Raw genomic sequence first — 26393 nt, forward strand, 5'->3', positions numbered from 1 at the left:
ACACACACACACACACACACACACACACACACACACACCCCTCTAAAATACATACATAGCACATAGGTTTATTTTTTGTTTGGAGTGAGAGACACGAGTACCAGTTCTGGGCCAGCAGCTGCGCTGCAAATGTGGAGGGGGCTGCGGGGGAGACACCCAACACGAGTGGGAACCTTAAGGACACCGAAATGAGGGCCACCCAGGTGTCGCCAGGACAACCTCGCCGGACTGGAGGGCCAGCGGGGCCCCACTGAGCACTTCCACTAAAGAGAAAAAAATCGACGAGGATGAAAAGAAACCAATACTCGGACACGGCTCCACTCCACAGGCCCCTCTTTAGAATTAAAAAGGAAAATAAAATCTGGGGCCCGTGCTGATCCAGAACATCAGGGCAATGGGCGTCCCTGTTGAGAGCCTCCCCTAACACACTTTCATCACCCGAAGTTGGCTATTTGGGTTGGCACTACGTCCCTTTAAAGATTGTTTACAAATCCAGAGCAATCGATATTTCCTAACTCAGGGGAATCCTGAATAGAAACAGAGCTCCTGCAGGGCGCTGCGTGAATGCACGCACTGGGTCCCACTAACGTGCCGCCTCTGCTGCGAGCCTGGGGTGCGCGGGTGGCCCCCAGACTCTGGGAAAGCACCCCCCGCCAAGACCACACTTCCAGGGTGGCCACGAGTGTCCTTCACCCGGTTAACATCCGTGACCAACTCTGCCGGCTCTGAAGCCAAACCTTCTCCTCCTATGCCTTACAGGGGCCTGGATGGAGGCCGTTTTGTTGTTATATACTGTCATTTGGGGATTTTTTGTTTGTTGGTTTGGTTTGGGGGAATTTGAAAGAGGCTCTTTCTTTTTTTCTTTCTTTCTTTCTTTCGTATCTAAATATACTTTCCCATGTTCTTTACGTGGTTTATGGTTCGGGATCCATCTCAAACACATCTATAAAGGACCAGGAGCCAAAATCTGTTTCTGATTATCACAAACAAATCAAGGTCCCTGAAGCTGGGGGTGCGCAGAAGCAGGGAGAACCATCTACGGGCTCCTGAAAGGGTCAGGGACACGGAGCGACTTCGGGGTTCTGCCCACAGAGGCAGACGCCCGTCAGCCCCAGCGACTGACGTTACTGACTGATCACATCCCGGCCTTGGCCTATGAACTTCCTGGCCACTGGCTTTGGAGTTTATGGGTGGGGACTCCACACCTAGTGGAATAGTGCTTTCTAGAAATCCTGGTGACTTTGAAAGGGAAAAGATGATGAGTGGAGAGGGACACAGGAGCTCCCTCCCCCCCCAAACACGGCCAAGCCCCCACACAGAGAACACAGCTGCAGGAAGATGAAAAACACTTTATTGTTTCAAGAGTAGCAGAGGGTTTCTGGACATGGGCAATTTAAAATTAAATACCACTCTGTCACAGCCGTTAGCAGTTAAAGGTGAACGCGTTACTTTAAAAACAAAATCATCTGTGCCAGGAGGGCTGCCTTCCACTCAGGGACCCAGATGCCTCCTCCATTATTCAAACTTTAATAGCTGGCCACCCAACCGCCCCGGACGGCAAGCCTCTCCCGTAGACAGATGTTTCCGGGGGGGAGGGGGGGAGGGGGGTCTTGCTCTCTCCCTCCCTCCACAGAGAACAAAGTAAACGCTTTAGAGAAAGCGAGTAATACCTTGTGGCTGAGGTAAAAGACTCAATGATAAAACCTTCAGAAGGATTCTCAAGGAACATCTACCCACTGTGACAGCAACTGACGGAAGACCCAAAGTGGAGCTAAAGTATTTCCCCTCTGCCCACCCCCTACCTCCTCCCACCCCTGCAGAGCACAAGAGAGGAGGAAGGGCCAGGGAAATAGGGGAGAGGCGGTCCTACTACATCGATCGTGAGGCCTGGACGCCCATCCGACGTAAAGCAACATCCCCCAAACCCGAGAGACAAGCTGGCCACACACACGCTTCTTTATCACCTCAGCAAGAATTATGGCCCAGGGGCCGGCACTAATTTTAGTATCAGATTTATTATGCAGCCGGGGAAATCTTCAGGCCTGTCCCTTGTCTGTGCCGAACTGAACTGCCTTCAGGACAGCCCCTCAAGTAGAGCAGCATGGCTGACACAGAAACTTCCAGACTCCTGATGTCTGGGAATCCTCGGGAGACGCGGGACTGGCCCTCAGGGGTGCGACCCGGTCCTCTCCAAGTCCTTCCTGGGCACTCCTCAGAGCTCTAACTACCGGACGGCAATGCATCTCCTACTCTGGGTTTGAAACAAAGTCACCCCAAGCAAAGACATAAATCCCCAAGGTCACAAAGCGAGGGACACCAACGTCGACCGAAACCCAGCCCAGGATTGGCAACTCCGGTCTCCCTGCTTTGATCTCAAAGGAAATAAAGCCAGAGAAGTGGAAGCGAGGACAAGCTGTAAATGTTGACGCCCTCAGTCGGCTACTTCAACCTGGCTCCGCGAAACCTCCGCACTGGAAGGCAGACTTCCGGGTTGTTTTATCTCCATCAGGCTCTTCCACCTCGGGTCCTGGGCATCCTTTTGTCTGCCCTTGGCCCCGGTTTCCCTCCGAGTTCTCCCACGGAGCAGGTCTGTTGCTGGGTAGCTCTGGCGGTTGTCAGTCATCCTGACTGCTTTACTCCGGAAGGTCCTTTTTACACAAAAGGCCTCACTGAGGCAGAACGGGCTCACCTTTGATTTGCTCACCTCTCACATGTAAAAACAGCTCACAGGCCTCCGCTGAGCACGGCTGCACTCAGGGCAAGACTGAAACTCAGTCTGCGGAGAAACAAGGGTTTTTTAAAGCACTCTCTGGAAGGGGAGATCCTCGCTTGGGTTCTGCTCGAAGGAAGAGCTAAATGGAGCGGGCTGGAGCGGAATTAGCCTCCGAGAACCCAGCCGTCCCCTCGGAGTAGCAATACCAATTTGCTGGAAGCGACCAGGAGAGGAAACTCAAACGTTATGTTTGAATTGCAAAGAGAGAAACAATTCACTTTAAATCATTTTCAGCCTTCAGAGTTCGGAGTTCGATAGGGAAGTATCATTATCAACCCAGCAGACAAGAGGAAAAGAAAGGCCCAGAAGGACTCAGAGTTGGCTGGGGCAGCACTGTGGGCAGAAGAAGCGCGGGGGCCAAAATCTATACTCCTCACGTATGCCAAGCTCTCTGTGTAAGATCCGCTCTTCATGGCCAAGAGTGGCCGTGGCCCTCCGACTGAACAGGATGGAAGGGGACGTGCCTCCCTGTGTACTCTGTGGGATGGGCACACGCAGACTAGCAAACACCCAGCTCCCGGCGTATAGCCACCTGTGACGCTGCCAAGACCACTTCTGGGGGACATTACTGTGTAGTCTCGTGCCCAACTCAGCAGGCCACACATGGTGACGGGATGGTGCGGGGACCTCCTTGTGGACCCCCAGCATGCACAGACCTCATCCAAGAGTGCCCGGATGGCAGAAGGCTCTTTCCCCAACTCCCGCTTATCCAGGCTGCCCGCCCCTATAATGTATCCAACGGTTCTCCATGGCCTAAAGCTATGGTCTAAAGCAGGATTTAGGGGGAAAAGACTAGAACTTCCATTTGTGTTTAGCTTTTCTTCTCTTCCTTTCTTATTCTTAATTGTCTATAACTTACAAGGTGCATACAATTTCAACACAGTGGCACGTGTATGTCATTTATAAACGAGTAAAGACACAAGTGGATGCTCAAAAGAAAAGGTCTACCGCTGCACGAAGACCACCAAGAGTGTGCAGAATTCCCGCCAAAGGGTTACGTTCGACCCCGAGCCAGGCGTGTGTGCCCTGACCTTCTGCGTGGTCACCAATGTTCCCGATCTCGGCAAGGTGCAGGCAGGGGGGCCTGTCCAGAAGCTGAGTCTGCTCTCACCTTTAGCACCTCCCACTCAGCTACCAAATCGCCCAGCTCCTGCGCTGATTCACAAACACACCTCCATCGGTCTCCTGGCCTCGACTTCCGCTCCAACAACCCAGCCAGACCATCTTCTTCCCCGTCAGGCACCATCTTCCCTCACGCAAGTCACACGCCAGTCCCACCACATCAATCCTGGGGCTCCCACAAGCCCTTCTCCACACAGACTACCAGAGAGATCCTTCCCAAACTGAAAACCGATCATTTCCCACCCACTCCTAAATCCTAAGTAGGTCTCCCCTCCCTCCCTCTTGGAGTAAGACCCAACCCCACCCACGTGCACGCACGTGCGTGCATACACACACACACACACACACACACACACACACACACAGCCCCGTCCTACTGCTCCGCTCTCTCCTTCCTGCCCTCTAGCACGCAAAATGCACCCTGATCCTCCCTCCAGAGGTCACGCTTGCATTCACCCCTCCAGCTCAGCCTCTATGTACTTTTCCAGGATGCCTTCCCGAAACCCTACAGCAGATCCAGTTTCTCTGCTACACCCACTGACACGGCCTACATGTTTTCGTAGCCTTCATTGTAATCGTACTCCAAGAACAGATCCTGCCATAGGCTGTTGAACGAACGTGTCCCTGCCAAACACAAATAGGGGGACAGGACGGTTCCCCTCACAGTCGGACCCCGCTCCCTGGCTCTGGGCCTGGCCCAGGACAGGGCTCCAGTCACTTGCTGCGTGGTGACTGAACCCATCTCTCAGCCTGCCCTCCTCCGCACAGGACACTCTGGCCTATATGGAACAGTGCGCTACAGCCCCTGCCCCCACCAAAGCCAGGCTTACTGACTGCTCCTACAGGCCCCTTGACGGGAGGCTCTTCCCACTGTCAAGTTCAACTCACAGGGGAGCTCCTCTGTGAGGCCTGCTCTGCCTGCTCCCTCCTCTGCGTCCCCACGGTGGGCAGCACAGACACACGGCCACCATCCCCACACTGGTACGTTGCCTTGTGGATACACCCGCCCCCCTGGGAGGGAGGGTCAGCATCTGAGGGCCGGTTCATCAGAGCCTGGGAGCACCTCACACAGCTCTGTCTGTCCTCCACCTGGCCTGCACTGAGCTCATTTGCATGTGTGTCTTTTCTCCTGTCACGCAAAAACGCTCTCCACCACGGTCCCTCTTTCCATCCTCCCTTCAAGGGAGTGACAATAATAGTCTAACAACAGCTCTTAGGATGTTCCCATCTACACCTCCTACCCAGACCCCCCTCCCCGAAAAGGAGACTGGCAAGCAGCTGAGGGGACCTGGCTGTCCACCCGAGCCGGTGTCCGCGAAGGGCACAGACCTGCCCCCGCTTTGGCATTCCTGGGGCGCACACAGGCGTGAGCAGCAGGGGCCAGTGCTCACCGAAGTGGGGGAGTGCAGCGGAGGAAGCGATCACAACGCAGGACTCCGTCTGCCAAACACACTTAAGAACATTCTGAAATTGCAAATGGCCTTTGATCAGACCTGCCTCAGTCACACAAGGCTTCTGTATTTCAGATGGTAACAGACGTGGGAATGTGGGTCTCCACGTCCTTTGGTGATTGCTTCCCCTCCTTCCCCTGCACTCAGACGGCTACGCGGTCGCACGGGGGCAGCCCCGATCCCCACGCTCAGGGTGCTGCCTGGTGCTGGGGGACTCGAGCTGGGGACTGCAGGCAAGCCTCCTCCAGGCTTCCCTACACTCCGCTGGGCTCCTGGGGCAGTCGGGAGCACACCTGATGCGTCACCGAGACCCTCTCCGTGTGCAGTGCGGGGTCACTGCCACAGGCATCCCGTCACCTACCGCTCCAGACCAGGCAAAGCCTCCCTGACTGCAAACCTTCCTGCGTGGGAACCTCCATCCAGACCAGAAAGTCCATCTCCGCAGCTCGAGCGTGTCCTTGATGCGGCCCATCTGCTCCGCACCTCCACATCTGGGCAATCCTTGGCCAGCCTGCTGCGTAGCTGTTAGCAGTAAACGCAACTCCTTCAGGTGCCGTGATACTTGCTGTACGAACACTGTGGCCTGCAGTCCTCATGACGATGCTACTACCCCACTCTACGGGCCAGGAAACTGAGGGCTGGCCAGCCTAAGTGAACTTCCTGAGGTCACGCAACTAAGAAATGATTAGGCTAGAAATAAAACCCTAACGCTGCCTAACCTTGAGCTCATTCTCCTAAACCCTCAGCACTGCTGATTCCCACCACACAACTTATTCTCCTTCAGTCCACAGATGGGGGAACTGAGGCACGGAGCTGCAAGGCAACGGGCCCAAGGTCACATTCGGCTATTTGGCACACAGTGAAGAACTAGAAGCCAGGTCTCTCCCACCACACCTGGAACATTCACACCCAACAGTCAGCCACCCTCCCTCCGGCCCCAACCACCCTGTCAAAAAAGAGAATGAACCCAAACCCACAGGCCAGAGAAGACAGATCCCTAACGTGATCCAACCTAAAGAAAGCAGATCACTTCCTCTCTAGGTCTCTTGTCCCCTAAAGGTCAGCAGAGCTCCCTGGCTCTCTGTGTCTTTGTCCTTTGCACCACTGCCCGCCCTGGAAAGACTCAGTCAGCACCGGGAAGCTCCGAAGCAAAGATCCGGAGCCTCAGCACAAACCGAGGCGCCTCCCTGTGACCCAGCCCTGAAAGGGGACTGCCTCAGAGAAATCCAACCATCATCCGATTTAGGAACTAAGGAGATGAGTCGTGTCTCTTTCCGGAAGCCAAAGAAACGCGCACCTGCAGGGAAGGAAACTGAGGCAGCAGCGGCCAGCTGGGCAAGGCCCAGAGGCGGAACCCCCACAGGCCCGGCATGCCCCTCTCTGAAGACCGGGGAGGGTCTTGCCACATTTCCCTGGGAGCAGCCCCTCCTCTCCACCTCCTCTCTACCCCTTTGGCTCTGAAACCTAGAACCTTCCCAAGCAGCAGGCATGAGCCGGAAGGAGCCAGAAGGAGCCAGAAGGAACTACCACTGTCACAACAGTTGCAGCCCGCTCATCAAGCAAGCAAGGTCTAAACTGGCTCCTAATTAATATTAACCCTCCAAATCAGAGTCATGCTCAGAAAACCTTGGATGAAGAGACACGGGGCGGGAGGGGAGTCTCCAATTTTCTTTTTACTTCATCTGGAAAATTAAGAGCACCGCTGATTTGAACAAGAAATCATCAAGGAAAAGCAATCACAACTCCGCACGGCCCGTAACTCGATGGACTTGGATGTGTAACCCGCCACTGTCGTGAGCTGAAATCCAAACGACAGTGGCAAGAATAGCAATGACGGCACGGGTCTGTCCCCCCTCCTCCACCCTCAGAAAACACAAAAACCCCGACAGAAGACTCCGAAGGAGATCAGGCAAGACGTCTCCTCGTTTGACGAAACAAGGCAGCAGAAAACCGGTCAGAGTCCCCATCTCAGTCCTTCAGATGAGGGTTTCCCCAGAGACGCTTCCCCTCCGAGGATAATGAAGGAGGCAGTGGACGTAAAGGAGCAAAAGGGGCAGGGGCACCGGGGACCCTCTGCTCCAAACTTAACACTTAATCGCTGTTTCTGCATTAATTACAATAAACTGCTTCATAGCCTAGCGATCACTTAATGGAGCAGCAAATATGGCTTTTTCCCTATAATTAGTCAATGTAATCCACCACTCTTCCCCTCCTCCAGGCCACCCCCTTCCATCCTCTACACACACATGTTCACACACGCCCCAACCCCTGCCCAGCATCAACTCATAATCATAATCTTGCTCCTCATTCCTGACATCTGGAAAATTCCACCTGATGGGCATGGAGTGAAGGGGGCTGATCTGGAAATGGGCACAGAGATGTGGACACACAGATGCCCTAAGGCATCGGGGGGCCTTCCCAGCCTTGACGGTACCATCGGAGGGTCAGGGCTTGCCGGGCCAGTGGCTGGGCATCAGGCACATTTCCTGGAGCTCTGGTGCCCACGTGGTTGTAGAGCAAAACCTACTGGTCTGTGTCCCCAGGTGAAAGGTTCTGTGAAAGGCCACCTTCACCCAGCTCAATGTCCTCCCTCCCTCGCACTGTCCTCAGTCACAGCCAGAAATCCGAACATCCCCCAAACCTCTTCAACCATCCAGCCCCGTGCTTCTGGTTACCAAGTGTCAAAGGAACAAACAAACCTACCGTCAGAGGCTTGCAGAAACCATCTAAGGATCCTGACCAAATAAAATCTTCCGGAAATTTGGCTTTTGTGAAACAAAGCCCTTAAAACAACCCGTTTGTCTGTAGATTAGAGATAAGAGCACCCCCTCTCATGACTAGCTTTGCTCTGAGGACTCATCACCCTAACTCCATAATCTCCAGCAAAAGCAGAATACCTCATGGTTTTCTTTAGGTTTTTTTTTAATGTTTATTTCTGAGAGGGACTGAGAGACAGAGTGCAAGCAGGGGAGGGGCAGAGAGAGAGGGAGACACCGAATGTGAAGCAGGCTCCAGGCTCAGGGCTGTCAGCACAGAGCCCGACACAGGGCTCAAACCCACGGACCACAAGATGATGACCCGAGCCAAAGTCAGATGCCTAACGGACTGAGCCACCCAGGTGCCCCAAAAGCAGAATACCTTGTATCTTTCTCATTTTTCAAGATACCCCACAAAACACACACACACACAGAAAAAAAGAAAAAGAAAAAAAACCCTTCTCTTACAGACGAAGGAATTAACACATGCTAAGCATCAACCACACACCCGGTGCCTGATTTACAGTGTCTCATTTCATCCCACAACTCTGGTATCTCCATTTTTCAGGTTCAGAATCGAAGTTCAGGAAAGTTTAGACTCCTTCCCAAGGTCACAGGGTGAGTGGCAGCACCAAATTCCAACCAGAGGCTTGAGACCCAGGGCCACGTGCCTACCAACCCACATGCCTCATTTGTTACAGCACAGACCAGTTTGTTTGAATCCGAATTATACCGTGGTTCCTCCGAATTATATATATCCACACACACATACATCCATGCATGTATCTACGCTCTCTTGTATTTCTCAATTGCTTACAGAAAACATACGTCAGGCAGGAGGACTGTAGTGTTGAAGAGCAAGTCCCCAGGTATCAAGCAAGCGCAGTCCGCGGTTTGTCAGGCTCCCCCTCACGGCACCGTAACACGCACACTCAAAGCCCTACTATGTTCCAGACATCAGCACTTTATATGTCAACTCATGGAAAACCTCACAACAACCCCATGAAGGAAAGACTATCACTGGATCCAGTTCACAGACAACAAAACTAAGGCACAGAGTATTTCGATGCCCTGCTCAAGGTCACACAGCTGGTAAGTGGCAGAGCGTGGACTGAAACTCAGCCTGCGCCCTGAGTCCAGGCCCGTAAACACTCAGCTATACGACTTCATCAGAAAGGAGTAAGAATGCTAATGTCAATGATTAAATGTCGGGTGGAGAATGGGGTGGCATCAGGTCTACATCTGGGGACCTGGATGACACCACCTCACTCACAAGCTGCCTCCATGATTTCTCTTCAGGGAACAACTGTTGCATTCAAGCTCTCCTGCCAACATTTGAGCTGAGCCCAGAAAGCCCGAGGAGCTGGTCTCTAGGCACCTTTTAAAGCCCTTGCACAGGGGGAGACGTCTGAGGATGCTTGAGTTCCAACCTACAAAGCACTTCCCTGACGCCTGAGGGCTTTGTCTGGACAGCCCCGAGAACCGGGCATCTCCCACCAACACAATCAGCCCTTGCCCCGGATGCCCAGGGGGGCTGCTCACCCCTCTGCCTCCTCTCTTTACAGCTCAGGAAGGGGCTCCGGTGACCATTTCTGCGATGGCTTCTGCTCTAATCCACTGGGGTCCTGCTGAAGAGGGGTGGCACAGGTTCCAAGCAAACAGGGTTATGGAGTGATAAAGGGAATCACAACATGCTAACGTGGCAGCGTGCCAGACACAAGCTGCCCAGGCAGGACTTGAGCTCGAAAGAACTTTAATTGAATTCTTTCAGCAAGTGCAGCAGAAAAATTCATAACGAGGTACCCAACCGCCCCCACCCCGACTATGTCACTCAGTTCTACCCTTGTGTGGATCCAGGGAAAAAATCACTTTTAACAAGGATCTGGGACCGTGTGTGGACGTTAACCTGAACTTTGTGTACTGCAGGGAAAAACAATGATCCAACCCGTGGATTTTTATTTTCAAAGCCATAATCAGCTTTACTACCCCTATTAGTATAGGAAAACAAGTTCTGAACCTAGCTCCCTCGTGGAAAACGCAAAATTTGTATAATTAAAATTATACTTGTGAAATTCAAACACACTTTAATTTCCTAAGGGTCCCCTAATCAAGTCAGAAGTTCTTCCTAAAACCAATTATCCGCTTTGAAAACAGAAGAGGAAACATACGCACAGAGCACTCTTGTGGAGAGCCACGGCCCAATTTTTTTTTTCCTGGGCTCAAGCGCCCCTGATTCGAGCCCTTCTCCCCAGGCACAACGGAAGGGACCTAACTCGCTGGTCTTTACGAAAGGTTATTTGCCCAAGTTTAGACATTTTTGTTTGTTTGCCTTGAGCTACAAAAGCGACACACTTGAGAGAGATCCCAGAGGGAATGCCGTGGAAGGGATAAGAAAATAAACCAGGCGAGTGTCAAAAAATATACAATTTCCACCCAGCCCTCCCCACTCCGGGCCCCATCGAGGTTTTTTGGGGTTTTTTTTTTGTTTTTCGGGGTTTTTTTGTTTGTTTGTTTGTTTGCTTGCTTGCTTAAGAGCTCCCAGCAGTTTTCAAACATCTGCCCAGTACTGTTCAGGATACTCCCAACGCTCCCTCTGAGCCCTGCCGAGGCACAACACAGAAGACAGCGTCACCCAGGTGTCTCACCTCCTCACCGGTCATCTACCTGAAATGCTGCTTTTCTTGAGCAACTGGAAATTCTTACACAAGAGCAGCATGGAAATACACAATACACTTCAAGGCACGAAAATATTTACAAGCAGTTGTGGTGATGTTCCCTTTATACCATCAATATGAAATGCTATCAGGCCAGGGCTTGAGAGAGAGAGAGAAACTATAAGCGAACGGGTTTTCTCCTCCTGCTTCCCTAGGACCCATTTCGGGGATAAGAAGGTTGACTTTTCACGCTTGTGGCTTCGGTGTCCCAGCAGCACTCAGCACGGTGACGACACCCTCCCGTGTGCCACCCAGCCAGGCTCCCGCAGGTGCCCGGGTTTCAAACTTTACTTTGCAGCAGGAGGAAGTGGAGAAGCCACCCCTCGTGGGCTCTCTGGGATGGAGAACAGCAGAATGCTCGGGGTCTGGTGTCGGAACTTCCATCGGAAGACCCTGGGAACCGCCGCGCGTGTGCGCACACGCACCCCCCCCCCACACACACAGGCCCCCACGCAAGCACTCAGCTGAGAGCAAGTCATGGGAACTGCGGCTCTGCCGGTTCCTTGCCTCCCTCCCGCCAGAGCGGTCACCTCATTAATGTCACTCAGCATCACGTTCTGCTCACTAGGTCTTTCCGCACTCCGTTCCCGCAGGCAGCCCCACAGCCGGCTTCCATTGTAAACTTCTGTTCCTTGGGAAACTATCAAAAGCTTTGACTGGAGAAAAGAAAAAAAAAACTTGCAGAGGGCCTCTCTGCTCACTCTTTCCACTCCTCCAAGTTCTTCTCTGTGGTGCTTTATTCAAAATCACTACACACACAAACCAGGCTCTGAAAGTCATTCACAACATGCCAGCGGAAAAAGAAAAAAAAAAAAAAAAAAAGAGCTAGTGAGGGCTGGGGCCCGTCTACCTGCAATTGCCCAAAGAGAATAATTCATTTCGGCGGAGGATATGGATGGAGGCCTGAATACATTCTAACACCGTCTTCTGCCCTTCAAAACAATAAAAATGTAAAAACCCAGACGAAAGAAGGCCTGCGGTGGCAAGAACGAGAATCTCTTGACCCCCAGGAATTTATTCTCTTGGATCTTCTAAAGCACTCTCTCCTCAGAATGTATCATCAAGACCATTTTATTAGATTTTTCTAAACCCTTGAAATTGTCACATAATTGAAACAGAAACAGCAATTTAGAGCTCTGAATGGATTTCTTTAAAAGAAGATTCTGGGCTGGCCCGACATCCCCTCCTTGGCTGCTCTGGCCCCCAACCTAAATTTAAGACCCTTGCACACAAAACCCTATTTATCTCTTGAATCCTCCTTTGCCATAAAAGTTACACATTCCCCTAATGCCTTAGATTTCAGGACATTTGGGAGAAACTCATCGCAGACAACAGGCTAAAAAAAGAATCCATTAGCATTAACTTGCCTGTCACAGTCAGTGACAAATAAATGAATGTGATGCTTTCAGATCAGTCATTGGTGGAACTACCCCCGGGCAGATAAAGCCCAGGCCTGGGAGAGCGAAGGCTCCCAGGGAGACCTCTCACACCGCGGAGTCTTAGCTGTCCCCCAGCTGCTCCCCAGGACTTCGCTCTCAAAGGCAGCAAAAACCCAGGCATCGGATCCGGAAAAGGAAATGCATTCCCAATGCCCCCCGGGCAACCCAAGATGAAGGATGGATGCTATATCCCCTTCGAGAGCCAGCACCCCCGGAGCAGAGCGAGGCACCGGCCACACCATTCCCTGACTCTCAGCGTGCTGTCCTAGCCATCACCCCGAGAAGGGCAGTGGTACCCACGAGCTGCTAGGTACGGTCCTCCAAGCCCACGCCATCCTGGGAAACAGGAACAGATAACCAACACTGACACCAGGTGCTCCCTGTACAGATCATGGACCTATTTAATCTCCTGAACAAATCCAGGATGTGGGTGCTGGGAAACCCCCATTTTACAGAGGAAGAAGTGGAGGCACAACACCATTACGTGATCTGCCCCAAATTCCTTAGCTCGTAAGTAGCATCCAGCAAGGTTCATAGAGAACAAGCAACAGACACTAACCTGAAGCTTCCGGCGCAGACTACCACCAAATCTTTCCTTCAGCCTGAGCGCTTTACAGCAGTCAGGAAAAGCACCAGAACCTAAAATCTACCCACTCGCATTGGATGCAACAGGGCTGAGTGGCTAAGAGAGCAAGGACCTGGGGCACCTGGGTGGCTCAGTCGGCTAAGCGTCCAACTTGGGCTCAGGTCATGGCCTCGTGGTTCGTGGGTTCGAGCTGTGCTGACAGCTCAGAGCCTGGAGCTTGCTTAGGATTCTGTGTGTGTCTCTCTCTCTCTGCCCCTTTCCTGCTTGTGCTCTCTCTCTCTCTCTCTCTCTCTCTCTCAAAAGTAAACAAACATTAAAAAAAAAAAAACCCTAAAAAAAAAAGAGGGAGAGAGCAAGGACCTGGGAACGCAGACAGACTTTGGGCCAAAGGCCAACACTGACTGACCCTTACTAGTATTCTGGCCCTGGGAGAGCCTCTTGCCTTCCCTGGGCCTCAGTTTACCAATCTGTCAAGCGGAGAGAATACCCACTACTGCAAAGGACTGTTGTCAGGATGAAATTAAAGGAGACTAAGTATACGGAGGCTTAATATAATGTCTCAAACATACTGACTCACAATAAGTAACAGCCCTTATTTTAAGTTAGGCTTTTTTTTTTAATTCAAGGTCTCAAAATAAAATAAAGAAGTACAGCAGGCAGACACACACCCTTGAGAAACTTTTCAGATCGTTGGGACCTTGATGCTACCTACCCTTGAAAGAGAGAGAGAACAGAGACACGTCAGTATATATGTGGAGCCCAGTGGGATTCCAGTCCCAGCAGGACCAAGGCTGCCGCTACAAGGCACCATGCGCAGGGTGCTCGGTCCCAAGACCACACTTGCTCACGCCTCTCACATCACAAGGTAGGCACAGGTCATGACTCCAACATCTCACGTTCTTCACACTCTGAGCGAAAGGTGACCCCAAGCAGACCTACGAAGTCATAAGCCAGGCTGCTTGGAGCCACAGGGCCCACACTGCGGTGACATACAGACAGTCTGTGATTTCCATCCCAAGAGATGACATCTCATTGTCTAAGCACAGTAAGGTCAAGATCATGGCTCAAACGAGACAGACTATAGAACCTGTGGGATTTCGTCTGTATCATGGCCCCTTGTTCAGCAGGTAAAGAGGAGAGGAAGGGAGAAGACGGACACAGGAGAATGACAGAGCTCTTTCCCACTGCCCCACACCCAAAGAGTGGGCGTGGCATCTGCCCAGAAAACGGCTCCTGAGGATCTATAGCCAGAGAGAACACAGCATGAAGGACGCCGAAGGCACAAATCCGGGGCGGGGCGGTCTCCATGAGACCGCCTCAGCCGCAGTCCTATCAGTGACCCCGGCTTCTATATCGATCCCAAAAAGCTCAGAACGTTGTACAGAGCATGCCCTGCACACGCAAAACGGGCCCCCCAGCACGTGCCAAAGAAAGCACACTCGTTTGCTTTGCCTGGCATTCAAGGCAACCCACCCGGCCCCGGCTCCTCCCCAGGCCTCAGTCCCTGCTGGGTGTGATGCACACGCCCTTTGCTCCTTCGACACACTGACCTCTCCACCTCTCCAAGCCCCCAGTCCGAAGCACCGCATTCCTGCCATTCTTCCCTCCTTCCTGTTCCTCAGGATCTAGGGCAAAGACCGCCTCCTCCGAGAAGCTATCTTCGCTCTTCCTTCCTCTGGAGGCCGTGCCTGCCTCTCTGCTGTGCCTTCCACACCCTGTCCTGTACCACAGGGCAGCACCCCTCCTCCCAACCTAGACCCAAGACCCATGAAGACAAGAACCGTGTCCCCTTTGCCACTGTGCATTCATTCCACCTGAGCGAAGGCTGATGGTGTGCCTAAGGGCAGTGGTCAGAGCAGAGCTTTGCTGTTTTGTAATTAATAAAATATACTTGTGCCCTTAGAGTTCCCAGTCCAGTAGTGGAAGCAATAAGGCACGAACTTAAATGACCATGAAACTCAGAACAACACACCTAATGTAGTCCCCGGTGCTAAGCAGAAAACTTGGTAAATAACTGCCGAGCTCTGAGAGTGACAACTAAATGCACTGAAGGTACAGTCTGTCCCCACTCCACCCTCATTCTCGTGTGTTACATTTCTGTCCACCTGCTCTTTACTTACCTGCCCCGCTAGAGTGAAAGCCTCATGAGGGCAGGGACTTTTTGGACTTATTCTCCGCACTATCCCCAGAACCGCACACATTCTCTGGCGCATAATAGGAGCTCCATAATATCTAGTGAATAAATAAATGAACACGCGCCCAGCACAATGCCTAATGAATGAATGCATCCGTGAGTTTTTGCTGACTTATTATTGCCTATTTTTTGCTCGCTTATTTTACTGTGAGTATTCCTGTAGTTTGCCGTAACCAAAAGAAAAGATCAAGTGCTATGGAAATCCAGAGAAAGAAATATGATGTTGCAGAGAGCGGAAACAGCTCCATGGAAAAGGTAACCCAAATCGGGCTTTGAAAGAGAGGTCTGTTTTGCACAGGAGGGAGAAGAAAGGGGGGTTCAGGTGGGGATACACGACAGGGGAGCTATTCAGACAAGGTCGAACGTGCAGTTTTAAGGTGGTAAAAGGTAGAAGAGTTGAGAAGTAAGCTGGAAGAAGACAGCCCCCTACAGATCTTGAAGGACCCTCGCTACCAAGCTAAGAAGCTCAGACTTTGTTCCATGGGCATTGAATCCCCCCAAAAGTGGGAGCACAGTCAGCAATCAAAAACAACTAAACAAGCCCTTATTCGATGAACACATCAGATCCAACAAGAGACCAGAGGAGGGGACTGCATCTGCCTTTTGCGTTCCTGGGACTTTCAGCCACTGAACAGTCAGGTTTAAAAACATAAAAGGACGAGAAGGCGGATATGCCATCTCAAGGGGCACCCAAGGGGGTCCGCAGGTTCCAGGACAGTGCCTCCCTCTTCTTCTAGGGGGGGGCAGAGGGGTCTCACCTGCCTGCCAAAAACATGTGACACAGAACACATGAGCTCCAGCATCTCGGCAGACTGACCTTAACACCGAAACGAAAGCATGCAAAGGAAAGGCACACATCTCGGGGAAAGGACGTTTGGAGGACGGAGTGCCCCTCCTCTTGAGCTGACACCTGCTGCTGACAGGAACACAGGAAGGAGCCACGCTCCCCGACGAGGAAGCAGCTAGGCCACTAATCCCCCGGGGTCCTCGCAGCCGTGGACAAGCCTGCAGACGTCCCACCAGGAACCAGAAACCCACCGGCAGGCCGGTTAACGGCAGGCCAGCGAGGTGACAGCTGCAGATCGTCCGAGAAGGACCCGACCCTCAGCAGCAGGGGAAGGCCAGCTGCCGAGAACTCACCCCTCGCCCGCCCTTGAGAAGCTGCCAAGAAACCACTGCCCCAGAACAGGAGGTGCATGGGCAAGACGTTCGCGCTGGGCTGCACCCATCTGGACGGATGTATGCTCAGCAGAGAACCTTCCAGGCCCTAGAGCCTCATCAGTGGATGAGACAGGAGCAGGAAAGCCCGGCCTTAGCTCAACCTTGCCACAACTCAGCAGTGCGAGCTGGAGCACCGACCCAACTTCCCGAGTCGTCCGCAGCCTCCGCCATGAGAAGGGGCAGGCTGGATCCTTGTCCAGCATTTATGTTACTCCAGACCACCCAGCAGCAGCAGCCCCCTGCCGGCAGGGGGCTTACATTCCAATCAGGATTTTTGTTAGGTCATTTTCCATTACTCTAACTTTTCTTCTTCCACACACATAATTCTAGAATAGGGCGCCTGGCTGGCTCAGTTTTGATCTCGGGGTCAGGAGTTCCAGGGCCTCGTTGGGTGTGGAGATTACTTAAAAATGATAATAAATGATTCTATAACAATGACATCAACAGACCACTGCGGGCACTACTGGGTATCAGGCTCCCAGGAAAGAACTCAGCGTTCACGCTGAAAATCACTCCATGCTGGGTATTACACCCGTTTTAAAGAGGAGGAAACTGAGGCCTGGAGGGGCTTACATGAAATGCCCACGGGTCACCCGGCTGCGACTGAAGACAGCTGGGAAGAGGATGAAGAAATGAGATCTCCGTTGATCGAACAGATAAGGTTCTGGCCTCTAAAACTTAAGACGGTAAAAGGCAACTGGGCGGGAGTGGAGGATGCTTTCCTCCACACCAGGATAATTAGGGCAGATGGTGAGTTAGACACCCAGGCTCACTCACGCCATAAGGTGCTCGGCAGCCTCCCGGTTTTTCCACCCAAGAAAAAGAACCCACAGGCTTGAGCGAAACTCTTCCGGGCAGCCAACACGTCTGCCCAAAGGGACTGACAAAATGATGTGACATGATTGATCCCAATCATCCCCGTTTCTCCAACGGCTTCAAATTAAGTCATCCTTTTAGAATAGCATGACCATTTTAATTTTTTAAAAGACAGAGAGGAGGAAACTCTTACATATTTTACAAAATGAAATAATCATCCAGAGAAATAAGAAGAAACGGAACGGACCTATCGTCTTCTGATCAAAATGTACTTCACTAATTAACGGCCACTAGTCTCCAAAGAGTCGCCCCTCGACTCGTTAATAAATCCCCATTATACTTCACTTGAGATGTGAGCATTTACATCGCAAAGGGGAATAAATGAACTGCAGGACTCAAAACCCTTCCTTCGGGTGGCTCATTAAAATTCTGGTCAAAACGGATTTTTATTTATATGATACATTAAAGAATATTATGACAGTCCTAATGTGAAATCTGCTCTCCACTGCCATGGATTTTCTTTCATATTAAGTTACAGTTTCTTTCCACTGGTCTTGTTTTAACACCTCCACGAGTATTTCTCTGGCGAGTGCTAGCAAAGAGGGACGGCCAGAAAGCAGAGAAATGCATTTTCACTGCAACGCTGACTGACGTATCATTTACAAGCTCCTCACGCAGCCCACGACCGGGGGCGCACAGCTCACCTCACACTGGGACCCTGACATATGCACACAGAAGTTTTATTGAAGGGGGATAAACAAAAAATAAATAAGGCTTGACTTAAAGTTCTATACTCCTGCCAGCCAGGTTTTGGCTTCTGCAACACTAACTTCGGTCTGAAATTCCCATGGCTGGGCTCAAATTCTATTGGAAAATAACCGTTGACAAGGAAGGCACTTTCTCCCCGCCCTGTCCCGACTCCCAACCAGCGCACGCCTCTTTTGCCAATTCCCCAGCCAGCCGCTCCCCTGGAGTTGAGCAACCCCAGAACCCTGTGAAACGATGCCCTCAGGGGTCAGATGGAGACACGCTGCCAGACAGAGTCACACAACGGGATGACGTCACAGGGGTTGGGTGAATCACCCAACCAGGGACCGGGGAACTTCAAGGTCTGCACTTGCTGCCCTGCTCCTCAAAGCCTGATGACCTTTCTATGCTGCCTCCTGGGCCATAAGGGACAGCTGATACTCCTAGATGCCCCCCGGCCCCCGCTGTCCACAGCACACACGACAGCACACTGGGTGAGGGCCCAGCTCTGGAAGCCAGGCTGCCTGTACCCCACTTCTCCACCCACGTGTGCCTCAGTTTCCTCATCTATACATCGGACGTGATACGAGTGCCCACCTCACAGGACACGGGTGAAGACGAAGTGAGTTCACATGCACACTGTCCCTGTAACAGTACCTGGCGCATAAATCCAATTAATATCAGTTTTGTTACCAGGCCTCTGGTGGTTATTGGGGTGACAGCCTCACAGAACTATGAGTCAAAACAGAAGGTAACACATACGGTATTACCATCGCGCACCAGAGCTTCCTTGTATGAAGCACTTTACCTTTATTAATGTATTTAATCCAGCAAAAACTTGAGGAGATGGGGGAAATGAGGTTCTGGGAAACCAAATGATGTGCCCAAACTCACACAGCTAATGAGTGGCACCGCCGGGATCCGAACCCCAGCTGTTGAGCTTGAAACCAGCAAGAATGACAATCTAACCAACAACAATAATGGGAGGGGTGAAGGTGAGGAGTTAGAGGAGTCCGCACCCTATGCCAGGCTCCTTGATTCCTCACCAGAACCTGCTGAGGGAGCTGGTCCATCACCCCCACTACACAGAGGAGCCAACGGACTGGGGAAAGTGGTTTGCTCTGTGTTTTGGGACCTGGGGAGTCATCTGGAAAAAACAGACAGGAAAATCCTTTGTGTCATAAAAAGCAAGGTACTGTTACACAATCCCTAGAACTCCATGGAAAGATGTCCTCCCCCACCCGGTATAATGTTTGCTCACATCCGCAAGTCTGACAATCTGCCTAAAACATCTCAAGCTCCAGGATGGGGGCAGGGAAAGGTGCACACTTTGACCAATTTGAGAAACAGTCTGTCTCGTTTTCAGGTTGAATGCACCGCTGAAAAACCAAATGCCAGAGTATGTTAAATTGAAATATAGCCTTCTTGATTTAAAAAAAAAAAAAAAAGCAGGGGTGAGGGGTGGGGAAACAAGAGGGAAGGAAAAACGGGTCAAATGCATGGTTTGACCAAGTCAGGGATTTTTCCAGTTTCCCTCTAGGGTAATCTGATCCTAGTGCTGGCTGATCGAATGACTAACCTGGAAATTTGAAGATTCACACTTATGGGAGAAACAGCAATTCATCCAAACCCAGGAAATACTGCTAATTCTGGGAGCCTCTGAAATGTCAAGGATCACATGCAGTTTGAAAAGCAACCTTTAAACAGGTAACAGTTCCAAAGTTTGTGCTCTGGATGGGAAAACCTCTAACCTCTTTGGTTCATTAATTCCTATTATTTGCTTACTCATTAGGAAAAAATGTCTCCAGATAGTATTTTGCCATCTTTACCAAAGAGGTTTGTGTTTCCTTCGAAAGGCAAGATAAGAAAGGAAATGAAAAATTATATGGAGGAAAAAAGGAAGGAAGGAAAGAAGGATTGTATGGCAAGCTCCAGACCTGACATTCTCCAAATCTCATCCACAAATGCTAACTTTTTCTTCATGAAAGTTCTTTTAATGCAATTAAAAGGTTGCATTTCCAGGAGACGATACTTGAAGACATAAACTGAATTTTCAAAAGCCATTGCACTTTCCCTTTGTGACCTAGAATCAAGAAGTTTTGCCATTTACCAACTCTCTCGAAAAGAATGCCAAGGCCACTGCATACAGAAAACATCTGTCTCCTGAGATCGTACAGGGAAGAAAAAAGTATAATTAAAACGTGCAGTTGTAACATATAAGGCTGTACAACATTTCACCTCGGGATCCTTGCAGCTCAGCTCGGTTTTCAGAGCCAGAGCTGAGGAGCTCCGTGGAAACCATGTCAGCCACACACTTGTGAAAAAAGGAAGGCCGATCTAGATCCCGGAAGCAAATCCCGAAGTACCACTGCTCCAAGGTTCCGTCCTCAGAACTTGTTCCCCCAGGTCCCGGCACTCGCAGAAAGAGTAGCAGCTGTTGGTTTCCAGCAGGCCCTGAGGGATCCCACCAACCCCAAACCAAAACATCCACTGCCTCCTCTGTCAGATTGAGGGCTTCATGGGGTCTACAAAGTCATACTTCCAAGAAAAGACCAGTGGTTTACTCAAATCCTACTCCTCTCCATAAACTCCAAGTTGCAAGTCCTCAGAAGAAGAACCCCCCAAAAAAGAGTCACAAGGAAATGTCCAAGTTTTCCCGGTATGATCTTGGCAATGCTTAAAAAATAAATAGAGGGTCTGCATAAATATTGCAACAGATGGAGCTCTGTCCTCTCAGGAAGGATCAGGCTTGGCCCTGCCCCCTGTTGGATGCTCAAAACCCACCTCGGGAGGGCTAGATCGCAGACGCACACGGTTATCTCACAGAGAGCTCCTTGCCCAGCCGTGGACGCTCACAGCCACAGGTGGTAGGTACCCTGAAGGAACCTGAAGGTGCCAGGTTTCAGTGCTTCATTGCCAGGACTCTTGTTTCAAATCTGAAATCCTTGGCGACCATCTCTAAGCTCTGAAATCCTACTAGTGATTCTCCTACTTACCTTGGGTTGCGCCCGACGAGGAAATGCAACTTTGGGGTCGATCTGGGGGAAAAAAAGGGAAAAGTGAGAGTCAATTCCAGTATTTGGAGGAGGGGGAAAATTATGATTAATCGCCTAATTATTAATCACTCATTTCTCAGGCTTATACTCCAGCGTTTAGTAACCATCTTAGGAAACTCCAAAGTTCCTTAAGCTTCGACCCAAACTTTACCCATCCCTGCCACAATGTAACAAATAAAGCTAGCCTTTCTAAAATGTCCTACCACGTGTTTCAATGTGTGATGCTCCTAATAAATCAGATCTCACACGTTCTTATTTAAGCAAAGGCTTGTCTCCCACAGACACTGGACACTGAATGGTTACTTGCGTTTAATTTGCAATGCATGGCTGGGAGAAAAGATCGGAACATCGTCACTGAAAAAATATATAACCTGGAAAATTAAACGTAAGATTTGGCAGCAGGTAACCGGATAGTACATCTTCTCCTGGGCGACAACTGAACAAGGCAGGTGGGAAAGGGGATTCCAAAAAATTTTTTAAATCATCAACACCCAAAAACTCCCCAAAGAGATCCAACACGATGCTTGCCTTGAGTTCATTCATTCGTGTTGGCAAAGGCATGGTTACCTGAGTTGACCAAAAAGATAGGTTGTTAGACCTCAAGAGATAGCAGGTGTCAAAAACTATCAGTTCATAAGAAATAATAATAATAAATAAAAAGAAAGGAAATACATAAGCTAAAACCACCTGGATTTTAAAAACCACAGGGGGTAAAAATCTACAAGCAGTTTAAACCCAAATTACAAAAGTAAGGAAGGCCATTATAGGGAGAGGGTTAAAAAAAAAAAAAAAAAGGAAGTCAGATTCCAGTGTCGCGATCAGGGTATTCCTCTTACCCCAACCCCAATCAGCATGGATAAACATCCTCTACCCTAGATCAAATGAAGAATGCATGACTTTAAAACTCAAAAATCCCACGGAAGCATCTGAAATCTAATAGGCCGATTCTAGGATAGAAACTATGGGTAGGGAAAGAATAATAAAATTTCCCCATTACTGGTTTTCATTAGATTTCTAAATATCACAAATCTTTGGGTAAACCTCAACGCAGAATATTGCTCCAAGTTGATTTATAGGCTCTGGCTTTCATAGTACAATGTTCCCCTTTTAAAAAGGTAAACCCGAACCTTGTTTTCAGTTCTGCCCTGTCAGTACGGCGGGGGTGCGCTGATAATGCTTTGGGGAAAAGCACAGAGGTGGGGAAGGCACGCCAGATAGTTCTTGTTCCCAGACTTACATCCCCTAGGATACCCCAGCTGCGAAGACATACAAAGATTTACCACTTTTGTGAAGGTAGTATAAAGACCTAACAAAAATCCAGAGCAGGGCTTTCACCTTTAACATCACCTGAGAAATGAGAGATTACTTTTTCAAAAACTAAAATAGACAAAAATCTCTGATCTAGGAAACTACCCTTTCATCAAGATTAACATTACCACATCTACAGGCCTATTCAGCACTGACTAGAACTGTCTACAAGAGAAATACAACAGGTGTGGATTTTCCATTCTGTTGACCAATCGTTAAGACAGATACGTCTTTTTATAAACACTCCCCCAAACTATTGTTGTTGTTTTGTTTTGTAGCTGACCAGCACAAAATTGCAGTAAGAAGTCACCTTGTTTGTGGAATAAAAGGTGAAGGACATGTTGGGAGAGAGACCAGAGCTGGGGGGAATAGGAAAGAGCGAAGAAAGTGAAACACTCAAGACATATCTGAAATTACAAAAACCAAAGCCAATTCAGAATGCCTGTGTCGTGTGTTGTGATGATAGCATGTCACACCACAAGGCGAGTTCGAGGTCTTCAGTGTGCAAAGTTTGCACACTGAAATCTCTCAAGGAGAAGAACACAGGTCAAGATAGGTATGGCAAATCCCAACCTTTTGCACATCCCTGTCAACTATTTTTTTTAACGAACAAAAAACAAAACTACCAGAAATTAAAACATTAGTTAGTTAGGTACAGCTCTACTTACCGTGGCTACAAATCCTCTAGGAAAAGACTAGGGTACTATTTTGGATGTGAATGGCCGTTACCTAAACAAAGCTTTTAAGGTAACGGTAAACAAGATCCTCGTTTCCATGTCAATAAACCAACCGCTTCTGCCTCCTGCACTGAACGTTGAAACAAAGTCAAAATCTAGGTTATACTAAATAATAGTGACCAAAACATATCCACAAACAATTAGGGAGGGAAAACCCCAGGCTTTGCACCTGATACTGAGGGCTAGGACCCACCAGCCACCAAGAAACCAAACAACTATTTCTCCTACCCGGGCTGGGGAGAAGGAGTGAATAATAAATTCCTGAATTTGCCTTGAAATATTTTCCTCGTTAATTTTGCTAGCTTTTTGAAACATCTACCCAAGAAGTTAAGGAGGAAAAAAAATTCTTCAGACATCCATGATCACCCTATAAAAGATTGTCCCTAAAATTAAATGATCTAAAAGCACAAAAAGGCTGGGCTGCAAGTCATGACAAGTCCAGCCGATTAATAAAGCAACTTAAAATGTGTGGGGCCCTGTCTGAGGGGGTTAGGGAGCAAGCACCTGACTTCTGATCAGAGAAAGAGGGTGAATTTGCAAATAAATTCACTTGCACCAAAGGTGGCCTCATTTCTTTTCTTTCCTCCCCCCTTTCCCCTCAATGTAAAAGCCAAAAGGGACTTGGAAGATCCCCCAGTTCACTCCTGTATTTAACAGAAAAGGAAAACTGAGGCCCTGAGGCAAGGACTGACTTGCCCAAGTTCATAAACGGCAGCTGGGACTGGAACCTGACCCCTTGCCTTGCCCCACTACCCACCAAAGAGAAGTGAGGTCCCAAGCGGCCCAGCACTGCATCCCAGTGTCACCTCTTGAGCAGATGTATAAAATCTGCGGGGAAGTTCTAATAGAGATAAAAGGCAAGGGGAGAGCCATGAAGCCAACAGAGGGGTCTAAATAAAACACTACGAGCTCACCCCTGTATTATATTTACCTTTATAAAATAGTATCTTTCTTCCCTTCCTCTTCTAACCTCTACCTAGAGACTTCTCTCAACACCGGACTCTGAAACCTTCTAATGCTATAAAAGTATCTACATTCAAAATAAAGGATCTGAGGGGGGGAAAGCAAAAACAAATCACTTGGAAACCCAAGGCCTTATCAGTCTTAGATTTCACTCCATCTGGAGTCACCCACTGGATGCCCAGCTCGGCTCCGGGAGGTCTTCCCTTCGCAAACCACTTCCAAATCAGAAGTGCCCCAAGAGGAACCTGTTGCCTAAATCTGTGATTAGCGCCCCCTCGCCTTCTTCCCCGCCCGGTCCCTCTCTGCTGGCCCCAGAGCCGGCCGTGCCTTTTCAAAGCCAGTTCCCACAGCCACCGTTGGTAACGCGTGCTATGCTGGGCTGACAAAGAAAAGTTGCCTTTCCTCTGTGGTGTAGTTTCTCTGCAGGGTCCCCGGGCCCCGAGAGATAGCCTCTCCCCAAGCCGACCCCTCCCCCAAGCCTTCGCCTGGCAGCAACTGGAGCTGCAGTGGGACAAGCTCTGAAAAGAAAACCCCAAGCCCAGCCATTGCAGCAAACTTTACAGCCAACTCGCAAGCCCTGCTTATAAAAGTACCCAGTTCTCAGCACAGAAGCAAAAGAAAGCACTGTCCCTTTAAATGGGGCTGTCAATGCCCAGATCGGTCCAGAGCAGGGGCAAACAACAACAATAACAACGACAGAGAGCAACCTACCGTCTTGGAATCTAACTCATGGTGGGGCTGACCTAATACTTTATCTACACTTGCTGGGTCTGCGAACGTGACGAAACCGAAGCCTCTGAAATGAGACAAAGAGGGAGAAAAACAAACAAGAAAATGTGACACCATTGAAAGCAACAAGGAGTGAGCCCTCATGCAGAATGGAGAGCAAAAGTTGCCCCCTCGCACCCCCACTCCCCACAGCCCTCCCCCAATTCCCCTCCACCTCGCAAGAAAACACATCAAGGTTAATGGGGGAAGTGGAACGGGGGCAGGGCGGGTGGAGGTAACTTGGAAAATGCTGGTGTCTCCACTCTTTCGCCACCTCAGTTTCCTCTCCTCCTCCCCTTCCCTTTCTTAACGCTTTGTTTTATTCCGAAGAAAACCCGGCACTAGGAAGAGATTCATCCAGCTTTCTAAAAGGGGCTTAAGAGTTTGGGGAGCTGGGAGTGTGGGGAAAGCATACATTTAAAAAAAAAACTATGTAGAAAGTGAATGAAGCCGAACGTCATCTTAAAACAGGAGAAAAAGAAGCGACGGGAATATGACTTCAAACGGAGAAATGGGCATCTCTGTATCCAGAGTTTAGCCCCAATTAACAACAACCTTTGGGGTTATGGGGGCGGGGGCGGGGGTGGGGGTGGAATAGAGCGATGTTCGAAACCACCCACATGCCTGAGCCCCATTCTAAATCCGCTTTGCTACTTCCGAAGACACCTCCAAAAATAACACTTAAACTTTGTTCTGAAATAAAGACAAAATCCAGAAGGGAATGGTTTACCTGGAGCGTTTCGTAGTGGGATCTCTCATGACCATACATTCTCTAATTTCTCCAAATTTGCTAAAATAGTCTCTAAGGCTATCTGTAGAGAGAGAAAGAGAGAGATGGGGGGGGGGGAGAGAAGGTGTGGAAAAAAAAAGCAATGCAAATTTTGATCAAGGACAAAAACCAAAAGTAGTTTTCTGTTGTTATTCTGTTTTGTTTTTGCATTTTTTGCACACGCGGGGGAAATTCGGCAACAGAGGTCGCGTAGAGGGCTCGAAAGGATTTGCTATTTAAAAAAATAACCTTGCACAGGAGAAGTGGGGAGCCAATGGCGGGGGGGGGCCCTACACCGGGATAACAAAGAGCAATAAAGAAGCCAAGAAGGGGGGGACCCAGACGTCCCCCCCTCCCTCCCTTACCTGGTGAGGTCTGCCAGCTCAGTCCACCGATAAACATTTTACTAGAGGGAGAAAACATAACAGAAGTGAGCACCGATGTCAGATCGGCCATTTTGACGTGTAACTTACAAAAGCTAAAAGGAAAGCGGGGGGGAGCGAGCGAGCAAGAGCCGGGAGGTGGGGTGGGGGAGAAGGTGACGGCGAAATGCAATCCAAAGGTGTGTAACTTCCACGGGGGGGGCGCGCGGGAGGGGGGGGCGCGGGAGATGCCCGGCTCCGCGCACCGCCGTCCCCGCCGCTGCAAGGAGAGCGAGCCCGAGGCGGCGCGGTGGGCAGCGGCTGGAAACTTACCCGGGGTCGTGCTGGGAGTCGTTGGCGCTGCCCGAGGTGCCTTGGCTCCCATTTGCCTCCATATCTGAGCCCCCCCGCCCCCCCACCCCCAAAAAACCGAGCCCCACAGCGATCGGAGCGGAGCGGCGGCCGGCTCCGAGCCCCGAGATCTCCCGCTCCCTCCTCCCCCTCCTCCTCCCCCCCGCCCGGGCTCCTCCGAATCTCTCAGCGAGCGGCGGAGCCGGGGCAGCGGCGAGAGCCGTCACACGTGGGCTCGGCTTAGCTCAGCCCCGCTGCTC

General features: G+C 50.3%; 1 protein-coding gene across 6 annotated transcripts in view; it reads right to left on the bottom strand.

Moving 5' to 3' along the window:
* Positions 1–26189, bottom strand: part of MSI2 (musashi RNA binding protein 2) — a 379699-nt gene extending 353510 nt beyond the window's left edge. For all 6 annotated transcript variants that reach the window (XM_029929166.1, XM_029929164.1, XM_029929165.1 and 3 more), the window contains exons 1-5: positions 26116–26189; positions 25786–25826; positions 25382–25463; positions 24595–24679; positions 20816–20857 (exon numbers count right to left, since the gene is read on the bottom strand). In XM_029929166.1, the coding sequence (XP_029785026.1) occupies positions 20816–20857; positions 24595–24679; positions 25382–25463; positions 25786–25826; positions 26116–26177 (312 nt within the window). In that variant the 5' untranslated portion in view covers positions 26178–26189. The remainder of the gene's footprint in view (positions 1–20815; positions 20858–24594; positions 24680–25381; positions 25464–25785; positions 25827–26115) is intronic.
* Positions 26190–26393: the final 204 nt, after the last annotated feature.

The sequence above is a fragment of the Suricata suricatta genome, chromosome 17, assembly GCF_006229205.1.
Source record: "Suricata suricatta isolate VVHF042 chromosome 17, meerkat_22Aug2017_6uvM2_HiC, whole genome shotgun sequence".
Taxonomy (NCBI): domain Eukaryota; kingdom Metazoa; phylum Chordata; class Mammalia; order Carnivora; family Herpestidae; genus Suricata; species Suricata suricatta.